The sequence below is a fragment of the Cygnus olor genome, chromosome 7 (genome assembly GCF_009769625.2).
Source record: "Cygnus olor isolate bCygOlo1 chromosome 7, bCygOlo1.pri.v2, whole genome shotgun sequence".
Taxonomy (NCBI): Eukaryota; Metazoa; Chordata; class Aves; order Anseriformes; family Anatidae; genus Cygnus; species Cygnus olor.
Genome location: NC_049175.1, coordinates 15,676,148 through 15,690,717, shown reverse-complemented (window position 1 = coordinate 15,690,717; position 14,570 = coordinate 15,676,148). Strand labels below are relative to the sequence as shown.

Genomic DNA, 14,570 nt, shown 5'->3' with positions numbered 1-14,570 from the left:
TTTCTGTTCCCCTTACGTGACCTTTTAGAGGATTTTGGCATCTCCGCGCCACAGCCGACGTGGGTTACGTAGCATTCCAAACATTAAATCTATTTTCCACCTCTTTCAAATGTTCTCAGTGTAAACACAGAAGTCAAAGGCATCCAGTTGGAGAAAAATGAGGTTTTCTGAAGCTTAACTATTGGGTTGGTCTCTAGTGTCGAGGTTTCTCCTCACAGCCTGTGTCAATACTTGGCAGTCTTTAAAAGCTCCATAGGTTTTGGTGGTGGTCAGGAACAGAAGCTTTGAATGAAGTTGGTGGTTGCCAAAATAAGGCTGGTGGACCAAAGCCTTCCCCCAGCTGTCTGAAGTTGCAAAGCCCGGGCTTTCTCTGCGCTGAGGGTGACAAGATCTGGGAAGTAAGAAAGGTGATTTTTTTCCCTACGATTAGTGCAACATTTTGAGTTTATGAGCTGTGAGTCGTTTCCATGCACAATGCAGCGCTGTGATAGAAACCCCTCTGGAAAGGACAAGGTGCAGAAATTCATATTTCAGACTTCCTCGTCTTGTTCCAGCCATGATACTATATTAGAAAGAAGGACAAAAACAAGGAGAAAGAAATGCAGTGTTTGATGCTACATTTGCTTAGCAGCTAGCAAAGGAAATTAAGTGCACAAATAACTTTTCTGAGAGGGGTGGCATTGGGTGATTGCTGAGAGCTTTTTGTAGCTGGTCAGACAAGCTCTTCCCCTTCGGTCTTGTTTCAGTGGAGGTTTTGCTCGGTGAGGACTTGTGGTTTCACACACAGAGAGCTCAGTGACACTAGGAGAAAACAAAAAGGCAGTTATGGGACTAATACCTTGCTGTTCCTAGTTTTGTCAGTGTTCAAGGCTGGTCTCAGAAAAGTCCATTTGCTTCTCAAGAGAGGTTTAATTATAGGGGTGTTTCCCCAGTCAGGGCTGGGCTGCAGGTATTCTGCAAGGGATGGAGGGCTTCGTGAGGCAGGATGTTTCCTTTTTCCCAGCACAGCCTGCCTCGACCGCGGGCTGTTCCGCTCACATATGAGTTCTTTGGGGTACATAGAGGACATCGGAGGGGCTGACCAGTGTCTCACCTGATGAAGCCCACTAATTAAATATTTGTCCCCTTGGTGCTGGGATTTCTGCTAGGCTTTAAGGCAAACTGACAGCAGAAAAAAGGTAAAAAAAAAAAAAAAAAAAAAAAGATTTTTATAAAAGCTGTGATTACCAGGCAAACTGGGGATCTGCTTTGCTGGTCGGCCACACAAAGGAGACTTTAAAGAAAAGGATGGCTTCCAGAACTTGTGTTAATTTAGGTTGGAAAAGATATCTTACAAAATATTCAAACTTCTTTGGATGCTGAGGTTGATTTTAACCTAACGGACATGAAGGCCATTTAGACACAGAGTACTGCATGACATGGATTAAGGTCTGTCTCTGATATGTAGTGTTGTTGCATAGAAACTGTCCTTGTTTAGGGATATATTTCTTTATTTATTTAATAACATTTATTTCCATCTTCTCTCTTTCTTTGGAGAAATGGCAGTGTGGAATTACCGCAAGAGTTGATGTGAAACTCTGACTGTTGACCTAGACTTCAATGTGTTCAGTGTACGTGGGGTATTCACTGTACCTGCATCTCACTTGGAGGCACCAAGTAGCTTTCACGTATCTTTGAGGAACAATTTTTTGAGAAATCTGATGTTTGTGGTTGCATTCTGATAGTGTAAATTTAGTATCCCAGATGCGCTGAGGATTTTGCTGTAAATATTAATCCCAGGAGTAGTGGGAGTGCTGGTAGCATTGATGGTAATGGAGAGCTTAAGGATTGGTGTTCACTACTCAATCCTGATTCAGATGATAAAATTCTTGCTGTTCCTAAAATCAAGATAAATACAAGTCAGCTGCTCTGTCTGCACTGTCTGCATTGCTTGTAATACACCTTAAATGTTCAGTCAGTCTTGCTGGTAGCTGAAGCCTACCACTTATAGGTGTAAGTAGAGCCAACTCCGTTTATTTAGCTGTATCTTCCTAGTTAAACCTCATAAGAGTGAAACTGCAGTCACCGATGCATGGGCTAGCCCAAAACCCTTTTAAAACTGCTCTTTCATTTGGCTCAGAAGTCACAAATTGGGTGTCTAATGCAGGAAAAGTGCTGTTTAAACCTGTGCTTTCCAGCCTGCCTAGTGCTACCTGGTGCTCTGTGACACAAGAGCGTGAAGGTAAAGGGTTGCCCAGACAGGCTATGGCTCCTGCAGGTGAGATCTTACCCTTTCTGATATTATTTAGATGAATTCAATGATCCCTTTGAACTATGAGAGGAGAAAAGTCTGTGTTAGTTTTTGGTGAGGAAACAAATGTACAGACAAACAGATGATTGCACAGGTCTCCTTGTTACAGAGGCTTTCTGTGTTAGTTATAACAAACCAACTAAATAAGAAAAAAAAACTCAGTTTAGCCAGTTTAGCTTCTTAAGGTCTAAAAAATATCTCTTGTATTAATCACAGATTTTTGATGAATTCCCAGTTTTTTTGTTGTTGTTGTTATTTGTTTTTAAAAAGGGATGAGGGGTCATCATGTTCCTGATCCTGAAAGCTTTTGATATTATACAAGAGACGAGAAGCTGACCGTTATCCGAGCAAGGATTCAGGAATTAACAATTTGGTATTATGCAGAATTGCCAAGGAAAAAAAAGGGTAATAAAGGTTGAGAGGTTCAAAAGTGGGCTGCTCTGAAATGCTGGCAGGGCTCCGCTGACACTGCGCTGGCTGAGGGCAGTCGAGAAATGCTCCTGTGACTTCGAAACGCTCATTGGGCTGGCTCTCTAGTCCTGTTTTCTCTTTGTCCAGCTCCTGCCAGGCCTGCCTAGGTACACATGAAGTAAATTCAGTGGAAAAATGAGCGTATGTAGTATGTACATGACTATTTCTCTTGCTTATATGTATTTCAGGTTTATTTCCTATTAAAATGTTTTTGTTTAGGACCAGTTCTTTGTTCCCTGAGAAAGCTAATAAGAGCTTTCTCTTTTTTTAGCTTAGCTTTTTCCTTTCCTCACGCACTGTTTCTGTATATATAATCCAGTGGCTTTGAGCTCCAAGTTCTGCTAGACTCAAGAACCCTGAAAACATGGAAGCCCTGTGTCCATAGCTCCTCTCTCATCACTGAAGAACAAGAGTATTTAAATGTTCATAAGAATTACATGAAGTATGGGACAGAAAGTAAAATCAAAGCTGTAAGCATTAACGAAGAATCTGAGCTTTCTGTTTTCTTACGGAAACCTTTAATCTTGAAGTATGGATGTGTTGCGCTTCCCAAAAAGCAGAAACCCCAAGGCACAAATGTTTTATCACTTCTTTTCTGAGGAAGAAGCCATCTGTTAGAGCACAGAACTGGTCCCCGATGCAGGCACGCGTGCTTGGGCCGTTCATTTGGCTGGCACTCTGCAGAGCAGGCTCCCCACGGACCTCTGTGCTTTGCGGAGGAGAACGTTGTCCCCCCTTACTGGTGTAGACTGGGAAAGGTTTGATTACATAGAAAATGAAGTCTGAGGAAGGCTGGAGGCTTCTTCATGTGAGTGGAGCGGATCCTTCTCCCTTGGGGAGAAATTCAGTGCTGGCATCTCCATGTGCGTCCCAGCACTCGATGTTTGCTGCAGGCACCTCCACGCCATGTGGGGATTAGCCTCAGCTCCGTCCCTTCACTTGGCACCATGGTATTCCCTCAGTGCAGAGGCTTTACAGCAGGATTAGCCATGTTTCGGGGCTTTCTGCATTGAAGGGTTTGATCAGGCGGTTGCCACCTCTTGTTCAAGAGGGATAAAGCAGCTCTTGCCCCGTTGTGAAATACCTCAAGGGCCTGGTGTTATTTTGTAAAACAACAGCCTGGTTAGCATGACAAATGCTCCAGGTTTTGCAGCATTTATAATTCATTGAAGTGAGTCTTTATCCCCATTCGCCAGAGCTTATAAAGTACACGTTTGTGGCTTGCTGGTAGGCGACTGTTCCCAACAGTAATTTCTCTGCTTTGTCCTTGCTGTTTCTTGAGCGCTGACTCGCACAGATTTTGATGCCAAGCTGGGACCTCAATGACTTAGAACCCTTTTATTCACCTACACACAAGACCTTGAAACTATTAGCTTTTCTACCTGGTTGTCTTGGCTTTGTCAAGCTGTGTTTCTGCAGCCTGCCTGCTTCTCTTTGGACTTTTTCCATTCCATCTACATGCTGGACCTTCAGCTCTGTTTCTCTGCTGAAAAGAAAAAAACACTAGAATAGAGCAGCTTCTGTGTCTTTAGAAGTATACTCAAAAACCTACGTGACACTTAGGTTTCACTGAAAAAGACAGTAAGTTAGCTTTCATCACTGCACTGTTTATTGCCTTTGAAAATACAGTATTCAGGGCAGAGCTCTTGGCTCAGTCCAGGGTCCCTTCTCCTGGGGGAAAAGTCAATCAAAAAAATTGAGCTCTAAACCTAAATACGGGGTGTTTCACTAGGTGCATTTCTGTTTACTTATTTGCTGATTGCAAAGGTGGTTAGAAATATTCATTGCCTATTTTAAAAGCAATTTAGAAATTCTTTAACCAGTTGTATACTGGATATTGGAGCTAGAGTTTAAGATGTCGACTGATGGTTATCTCCATCAGAAGGATCCCCTTCAGTAGAGCCTGGCTTTTAGCAGCTTGCTGGATCTCAGCCATTACATTTAATCTTGCAGAGGCAGGTCCAGAAATAGCGATGGGCTCAGTCTAAGGCTGGTAAAGGAGCATTTATTGACTTCCCTTTTTGTGATTTTAACTTAAATGTTATTACTTTGTATGTGCCACCACACCAGTGTCAAGCTGTCAGAATTCCTGCTGTTCTCCCATTGTTCTTGAACTCGTTTTCTGTATGTGAATTGGAGTTTGTGTTCCTAAAACATGAATCAGCTATGCTATGGATTTGTAGAGCATACTTGCCAAAATGCGTTCTTCAGAGGATGTATAGTGGTACCATATGTACCTGAGACCATGTTGGTACCTTTAATGTGGCTAGCTAAAAGCAAGAGGCTTGTAATTACTTCTGTTTGCATGTGTCATAAGTGAGCACTGACGTGCTTTGCTTACTTCACATAGTGCTTTCAGTCTAAACGCACAGAAATAATTTGGTTAGAAGGGTAAAGCACGCGGATGAGTGGGTTTGTGTTAGAGAAGGAGGATTTAAGAGGACAAGTCAGAGCACTGTTGGAGACTGGATGATTCGAGCAAAAAGAGCACGGTGGATTTAGCCATGAGAGAGATAGGCTTGGAATATGTAAAGATGAAGATGTGGACCAAAGGAAGGGCATGGGAGGGTCAAGCGAATGGAAAGCCCTGCCTGACTGGAAACTGATCAAAGGGCTGGAGGAATATGATTTGAATTGTGGGGAGAAGGGCTTGCAGTATTTAATTTGAATGAGTCTACAGCCCAGGGGAAAAAAAAAAATATATATATATATATATATGGTAGGCAAGAGATGCTAAAGCCAGAGACAGCTTTGGGTCCTTCCAGGCTCTAACTTTATTCTCTTTCCACTCCCTTTGTGGAAGCCTGAATGGGAGGGTTGGGAGGACTCGTGAGGATCCGGAGATGGCTGCAGGACTGCGGCTGTCAGCGCTAAGCAGCTGGTACAGCTCATCCTGCTGATTGAGACCAAGACACCGGGCTGGCCTGAGGAAGAGGGCTTTGTCATGTTGGTGTGTTAAATGGCCAGAAGCTGAGAGTAGGCTATAAAGCAGCATCATATAATAAAAAATAGTAAAATAAAAAAAAATAGTAAAATAAAAATAAAAATAATAATAGTAAAATAAAAATAAAAATAAAAATAATTTTAAAAAGTAGGTCAAGGTAAAATTGAACAAAAGTAGTGTGAGCAGAAGCAGTTTAATCTGCCTAATGGATATAGGTTGCCAATAGTAAAACTGGAAGTTTTTTGACCAGTATTTTTGAGCGTTAGCAATGATTATAGAATTTTGGGTGCGTATGAGATGCAACTTAAGAGGACGTGATCTCAATACCTTATAAAATCAGACCCTTCCAAGGAGTCTCAACCCAGGTGGTCAGAAATGTGCATCTTCAAAATGCACTCTGCAGAAACCCCCCACGGAAGAAACAGAACTGGATTTGTGTCCACAGAGGCCCACGTCTCCTCCCAGGCTTTCATAGGGAGCCTTTTCTCCCAGGGCAACCTACCTGTCAGCCTTCCCACACCATTTCTGAAGACTGACATGATGTTACTCAGCATTTGTGATTCAGATAGTGGCCTTTTTTCATCTACAAGTCTTTTGGAGAGTCTAAGGATATTGATTACTAACATCCTCCTTTGACATTGTCTTTCTTTACCCATAATTTCTTTCAGTATTGTGTATTTAGTATTGTGCATTTCATATGCACCCACGGCCCAAGTATATGTATTTTTAACAACTAGCCTAATTAATTGCATGTTATAGTTCACTTAAACTTATTTTCTTAGAACAGTTATTTTTCATTAGTACTGCCATATGTCCAGTGCTCCTAAAGCAAAGAGTTGTTTTTCTCGGATGCAATAGCTACTTCACCATGTGCCTTGATGTGTTTAGTTTCTTGTTGGAGTCTGCTGTCAGCCTTTAAGTGGCACCAAGAAGGTGGATAAATACAGGTCAATTAAAGTACCTTTGGGGAAAAAAAAAGAAGAAAAAAAAAAAGAAATCTAAATCTTTAACCAAATCCTTGGATTCTGATTAATTCCTCTTTCTTAGCTCAAATCCATGCTTGCTGTTGTTTATACATACTTTAGGATTAAAAGATCTGGTGGTCTTTTCTGGAGCTCTGTGCACATTGTAGCTTTCAAACAACATCCACACCAGGGCTCGGCATGTGTGGCATTCTGGGGCAGGCTTTGTCACAAATCAGTGCTGGGACATGGGAGACCTGACGCCTGCAGCCATGTCTGTGTTCTCTGCAGAGGCTTGATTAAAACAACAGCTTTTGTTTTACCAGCAGGAGGTTTGGGGAGGATGCTTGGTCTTTCGCTCGCCTCTGCTTGCTGTTGAAAGGATGTTTGTTGAATTCACGGGGTGCAGAGCACCTCGGAAGAATCTGCTAGTTTGGGGGTGGGAGGGTTAAATATTTGTGTGGAGTCTTTATTTAGAACATATTGGCTTATTTTTTGGTGAAGTATAAATGCATATTGATTTTGATGGGGTAATACAAGGGATGAAGCTATCCTATTAAGTTTAGATGCGAGCTCTGACAAGGTATGACAGAAATTTAGCAATAAATATTCCATAAAATAAGACAAAAAAGACAGATTAAACTACTATAATAACAGGGGGAGAGCAAATATTATTTATTCAATAAAACCCTTGCTGGCAGTGCTGAAAAAATACCAGGCTTTTTGGTGGTTTAGGTAGGGAACTATTTTTACAACAAATATACTATTGCAGTTCAGTTCATGTACTGTATTCTCTGTCAAAAATGCCTGTGTCAGGTTTACTTAGTATAAGTGGATTTAGGCTGTGAGGATAATTCATCTGGGCAAAAGCTGGCACTAGCACACTAATAAGAAAAATGGGCAAGCCAGAAATGGTTTCTTTTTAATTATTATATTCCTTGACATAGGACAATTCTTAAATCACAACCAGTGTCAGACTTGGATAAAATTGGACCAGGGTTATGTTTCCCTAAGCACTATCTTGCAAAACTGCCAAATTATCAACTGAATAACATTATCTGATTATGTTTGGTCATATTTTTTATTTATTTTTTAATTTTTTTTTTGCAGACACACTATGAAAGTGGAGAGTATATTATCCGACAAGGTGCTCGAGGGGACACTTTCTTTATAATCAGCAAAGGAAAGGTAAGTTGACACTCTTCTAAGGAAATGTGATGGTGGCGATGGTAATGATATGCACTCGAAATTCAGTGCCAGCCAGTGCTTTCTCTCTCCCCTCCCCAGGGCACAAATGTTACAACACTTGACATTTAATTAAACTTCTTGGCATTGTATCAGTAGGGAAGAGTGGCCTGAAGGGAAAAAAAAAAAAGAAAAAAAAAAAGTAGATCTTATGCTGTTTTACACGTGTGCTCACAGTGAACATTCTGGGGCTTGAAGACAGTTAAGTCTCTCGGTACATGACCAAAAAAGCTCTGTCCTTTCTCCTTTGATGGGTTATCTGCATTGGGTAGTCCTGTGCCATCCCAAGGTGTTCCTGCACGCTACATGCATCTCCCTGCTTTTTCCTTCTGACTAAATCGCAGTTTTCTAAGCTGTGTCAGAGCTTTCTTTTCATTTTTGCCTTTTTATTTAATTGCAGACACTTACTCTGAGTCCCTGCATGCTTCTTTACCCCAGCATCCTTGTAGCCAAATTTTTTTTATAGGATACCCTGCAATACTCAACTAGTCTTTACCAAGTATCCCTCTTAAAAGGCTGATTTCCAGACTTCATTCCCATGACTATCACTTTGTAGCTTTTCCAAATTAAATAATAGGAACTCAGAGAAGTCTCAGATTTCTCTTTGGGGAAGAAAAATGGTCTAAGTTTCTGCTCTACTGCTCACAGGGGAAAATATGCTTTTTGACGTCTTTTCCTGTAAAATCCTGGTGGGATTTTATGGATCCATTTTTTTTCATTCCATTTGACTTTTTTTTTCTTTTTTGGTTTGTTTTAGCTGGCCTAATACTATTACACTTGAGAAACATTTGGCTTCTTTCCATGTAGCAGGATATTGACATTCAAGGGAATACATGGTGGTTTCCCACTGCAGATCAGATGTGATCCATGAAAAGTAAACACAGATAGACAAATGTGCTTGAAATTAAGCCAACCCAAGCCTCCTGGTTCATGGATTTGATATTTGCACCAAGGCAGATAATGTAGTCCATGCATAATTAAAGTTAGCAAAAAAAACCACAAATAAACATGGCATCCACACAGGAGGAATGTGGGTGTTGTACACAGCTGGGTTGAATCCTGAGCTGTCAGCTCTCGGATACTCAAACTAGATTTTCACCATCATCTTCCACTCTCTATTGCTGGGAGGCAGTCTTTATCAGAAGAAAAAAGTGTCTTTTTCAGATGAAAAAGGTAATAATGGACAGGTTTCTGAAATGAAGCCAATCATTGACAGTAGAGGTAGGAATTTGACGGTATTGCCTTGTGCTCTTTTGATTTGCTCCACTCAGAAGTAGGATTTCATCTTTTTCTAGAATATGGACAACCATGATGTGCACTTCAAATCCTTTCTATTCAGACTGTTTTCATGGGAGGATGCACCTCCCTTCCTCACCAAGTTTTAAAAGCCCACTTGCCACGTTGACCAGCCTGTTGGTGAGGGTGCTTTTGACCCACTTGGTCTTGTGGCTCCATCCCTTCCTAGCACTCCTCAATCATCAGAGTCCCATGGTTGTAGAAACCAAATCCCTGCTGTTGACAGCTGCTGGACAAACAGTTGTTGACCTGCATGGTTCATCCGCTCCTCAAGCCAACAGGACGGAGGAGAGAACCACCTGCCCCCCATGTCCTTGACCATTCCTCCAGAGCTCTGTAATCCCTCCTGAGAAGCTCCTTGGCATTATCTCCATGGCCTTTGCACCTTTATCTTACTGTGGCAGCTGATGGCCAGAAAAAGGGAGTTCAAACAAAACAATGCACACGGGCTTGTTGAGGAATTCCCAGATCCTCAGCTGGATCTTGGTGGCTTGACAGGAATTTTCACTGGGACGATTAAATTCTGCCCAGTTTTCTCTTGCAACCTCACTGAATTGCAGAAGAGATATCTGTGACTGATGAAGGACGGAGTGGGAGGGTGTTTAATTTTAATGCCTGTGTTGGGACATAGCTGTACAGTGATATCAGAACTACCCCACGCTAAGGATATGTCCCAGGCTAGCAGAAATAGAGCCTTAGCAGTGAAACATGGAATAAATAGCAATGAGATATGGAATAAACATATCAGTGTATGCTGCCTGGGACTTTCTGAAGCAGGGCACATAATGTCCCATGCCCCATGCTGAAACCTGGCCCAGGTGGCTTAGTAAAACAGAAGAAATCCTGCTTCCAGCTCATGTACTTAGGACCTCACGTGTACTTTCTGCAGTCAGCAGCATTGTGTATGAGCAGTGAAAGCTACTTTTAAAAACTCTGTCCTGCCTTTTGTCAGAGCTTCTGCAGTGACAGTCAAGAGAAGCGAGATTTTTAAATTTCTGAGCTCAGCACTTCTCTCAGAAATGCTTTAAAAGATTATTGCTTTGTTTTTTTCTTTCACTCTGTGCTTTGTGGATAGTTCTCTTAGTGGCAAAACCCTTTTCCCCTTTTTCTCCCTCAATTCCATATGCTACTTGATCCAGCTCCTCTTAGTTGGATCTTAGTCACTTAATTGTTTGGGGGCATGTGGCTACCAATTTACCCCATATACATTCCCTTATCTGAGTCTGCCTGTGGTCAACAGACAGCTTCTTGCAGAATTGGGACAGTGAATGCAGCAGCAGCGAAGGTGCTTTTAATGCTGCAAAAATGGTGAACGTGGCCTTACAATTCACTGCTATTTGTTAACGTATTTCCTCCATTCCAGGTGAATAGAAATCAAAATCTGTTCAAAACAACCTGTGAGCGGAAATCTGTTGACTAACACATCAGATGGAAAGTTTGATCCCTTTTGGTTGCTACTTGCTGCTGCTCTGTGCCCATTCAGTGTCCTCCTTTTACCAAGACACTGCATGTGTCATGCTGTGCCGTCGTGCACCATTTCCCCCTTAAAAGCAATGGTATGGCACCAATTTAATACCATATCATGCAGGTTCTTCACTGGTGCTGGGCTGTTCAGATGTGTCATCGCTCTGAGCTGTGTCAAAATTACTCCCGTAATCCCTTAGCATTCATTTCTGAGGATCAGTGGAGGTCATGGAGAAAGAGCTTAAATATGCGTTAAAGTTCCCTTTGTTTGTCCAAGTTTGTTTTTCATCAGCTACAAATCTTCCTGGCTCGTCTGTTACACTTTTCCTACCCTCATCTGATGCTTGATGAGTCACTGCAGATGTTTAACATCGTGTGTTGGAGACACAGTGCTCACTAATGACTCAAACCCACTGTTTTACCATCCGCGCAAGAAACCAGAGAAAGTGCAGGGCAGAACTGTAAACTTAATAGTAAAATTAAACTGAAATGTCTCTAAATCAGAAAGGAAGTGTCTGTTGTCCTAGATTTGGGCTTTGTGAATTTGCATATGCAAAAGCTCTGATTATACCAAACAGAGAGCCTGAAATGCAGAAGAGAGATGAGGGATTTTCCCTTGTAAACCCTCCAGAGGGTTGCTCATTCCACTTAAATTTTGGACAGCTCTGGCTTTGGAAATTCCTGTCGCTTTCCACTGGCAAGGGACGGAGCCTGGACAACCAGATTGATAGATGGTTAATGTTAGGAGAGGTGGTCCCCACCATTCTCTGATTGCGGGGGGCAGTATTTCACCCACTTTTGCATACTGTAAGAAGTATGAGTTGCCTCTGATAAGGGCTAGCTGAAAAGCAGAAAATATTTCTCATAGAGGGCCATTACATCAATAGCACTCATCTTTCGTAAAGTCTTGGTAATGAGCAGACTATGTCATGCTGTCCTCAGCTCCCAGCAGTGTGTCCCAGGGCTTTGTCATTACACGGCTGCTGGCATTTATATCCCATACTGGCTTGGGGAACCAGAGCCACTTACAAAGATAATACAAAGTAGAAGGGTGTTCAGATGATCAATTACTATTTTCCTTCTGAAATCTTTTCAGAAAATGAAAAGGATCCCCAGAGATGGGACATCATCACTCAGAGATGTGTAGTCATCTACCTGTTGTTGCAGTGTTTCCATCTTAAACTTGGGCTTACACTAGGTTATACCTCCTATTGTTTTACATTCCATGTAGAAGTCTCCATTCCATCAGCAGTAATTGCTTTTCTCTTTTATTGCAAAAATCAAAATACCATCTTGCTTTTATTTTTTCTTCAAACTGTGATGAAAATACTTTATTTTTGCTCTGGCTAGAATTACCTCCTCAACGAATTCAGGACATAATGAAAATGAAAGGAGCCATCCTTCAGCCTATAATGATCCAAAAGGTTTCATTTAAATTATGAGTAAATGTAGATTTTCTTTTTTTCCTCTCCCTTAAGTGAACTTAGCAATGCAAGAAATCATGTGGAACAAAGCTAACAAAAGCCTGTGCCATGTGTCTGTCTTATACACATAAAATATTTGGAACCTATTTGAGCTGTTGACTCCATATGGGCACTGACTGTGCTTGTGCAGCCAACTCCATGTTTAGAGCCTTCGAAAAACACAAGTATTATATTTTTCCAAGAGTAGTAAGCTTTTTGGTGGAAAATAACTCATTTGTATATAATGAATAATTCATTTTCTTGGATGGCTTGAGATTAGTTTATGGAGAATTAGTAACTGGTTGCTGATGGCTGAGGGAAAAGTGCAGTACTGGTGACTTATATGGTTTGCAGAGGGGATATGGACTGGAACCCTTCTTGAGAGATCTGGGAGATGACTAATCCCTTTCTGAACAAATGGGCTGTATTCATTAATTAAAGGTTTTCTAAATTCTGGGGGTTTTGGCTTTTCAACAGGTGAACGTTACTCGTGAAGACTCCCCCAGTGAAGATCCGGTCTTTCTCCGTACTTTAGGGAAAGGAGATTGGTTTGGAGAAAAAGCACTTCAAGGGTAAGTGCTCCTTATGATGTAGCTTTTATGCTGAGATAATTTTTCGAGGACTTCTGTGATCCTCAGAGGGCTCTTACAATTTGGAAATAGGCAAGAATTACATTGGAAGTGGTTTTATGCTTTTGGAGTTGTGCTTTGTCACTTAGTGTTGCATGTTGCAATGCGGCTGTTCCTTAATGGGGAAATAGGACTTGTTCTGCAATGGAGTGACCAAATGTAGATTTTCCCTTGTTTGTAGACATAAGAAAATATCTTGGCACTGTCATATATATTATAATATATATATATTATATCTTGGCACTGTCATATGTTTGAAGATCTGAAATGTTTGATGTTTTGCAACTCGGGCATATTTCTCAGGTATGGCAAAAGGAGATCATCATGGTCTTCTGCATGGGATAGACAGCTGAAGTCAGGGCAGTGGAGCTGGTTTTTAAATTGTGTTGTTGTGTATATATGATGTTGATGGAGGTGGTAATTGTATGAGAGTGACCTCTTTTACATAAGCAATTTCCTTTGGGGATGACTTGGGGCAACTAAAAGAATAGCAACTAAAAATCCATATTCAATAGATTATAAAAATATACTTTATTTCTATGGGAAGAATAAGAATGGGAATAGGAAATTGCGTGCTTTATGCAGGAATGTGGGGCACCCGTTAATCTTAATGGACAAACACTTCATCCCACTCTGAGTACTTAGCTCTGCATGAAAGCTATTGGTCTTCTCATTGATGCTGTGATAATGTATCATGTGTTTGCTCCCTCATAAATCTCTCTTCTTCCAAAAGGAAGCCAGAATGTTTGATGCCCAATTTTTCCGTTCCTTCTGGCAGCCAGGACTACCTGTCCCATACAAAACTTGTCATGCCTCTGAAAATCTATACATTAATTTTAAAATAATATGCTTATCAAATAAATGTCCTTATTTTGGTTACTTTCTTAATGCTAAGGTGGAGATGAACTATATTTTTAAAATTTCACCCACAAATATATAAGCTAGAAACACTTATTTTTGTTTGTCAAGAGTCTCACAGAAACTTGACTCTCAGTGCTGGTATGTTAAAAGAAGAACCAAATATCTTGAGACAGTCAATCCAATAGTGAGAACAGGCAATAGTGTGCCAAACAAACCATCTTTTGAAGACCAGATATGGCAAATAAAAGGATTTTCATAGCTTGCCTCCCTGAATATTTCTAGTAACATGCAACACAACTGTGAGAATTTCTCAGCATTTCAAATTAATTTTTTTGGCTGACTGGCACAGTCTGAAATTAGATAATTTACAAGGAATACTTGTCTGCATGTATTTAAATATTCAATACATAATAAGTTTATCTTTTGAGACTAAACTGAAACTTAATAATTGATAGTATATTCTCAATTTGGAAGGAAAACTTAATTTTGTTATAGGTTTTGATATGGAGACAGCATATCTCAAGTACTGTACATCCAGTTTGCTAGTAAGTTCAGTAATTCTGTAGCTCGATTTAAAATGAATGGTGTGAAAACATTGTGATGTAAAGCACCCAGCAACTCAGTAAATTACTTGTAAATTAGTAACTTTCAGGACTGTGTAGACATCACTGTTCAGCAACTTCGTAAGCCTTCTGCCGCATGTGTAAAATACAGTTAAGATTGAGAGTTCAGGATAAACTCAAGAAACTTAAGTATATTTTCTTCACTTCTTCTTTGGTTCAGTTTTCAAAATTTTGCTGGAATCTGTTCAGCAACAGCTTCATTACATGCTATTTGGTCAGGTGTTATGATTTCATATGTGTAGGATATGGTAACAGCTTCAAGACATTTCTTTCTGGCCAGTATAAAGTAATAGCTGCAGTGCTGATTCTGCATATCGCTGCA

General features: G+C 40.8%; 1 protein-coding gene across 13 annotated transcripts in view; it reads left to right on the top strand.

Annotated features, from left to right (window-relative positions):
- PRKG1 (protein kinase cGMP-dependent 1) overlaps nt 1–14,570 on the top strand; it is a 466,091-nt gene that overhangs the window by 321,520 nt on the left and 130,001 nt on the right. For all 13 annotated transcript variants that reach the window (XM_040562953.1, XM_040562952.1, XM_040562956.1 and 10 more), the window contains 2 exons: nt 7,778–7,855; nt 12,613–12,707. In XM_040562953.1, coding sequence (XP_040418887.1) covers nt 7,778–7,855; nt 12,613–12,707 — 173 coding nt within the window. The remainder of the gene's footprint in view (nt 1–7,777; nt 7,856–12,612; nt 12,708–14,570) is intronic.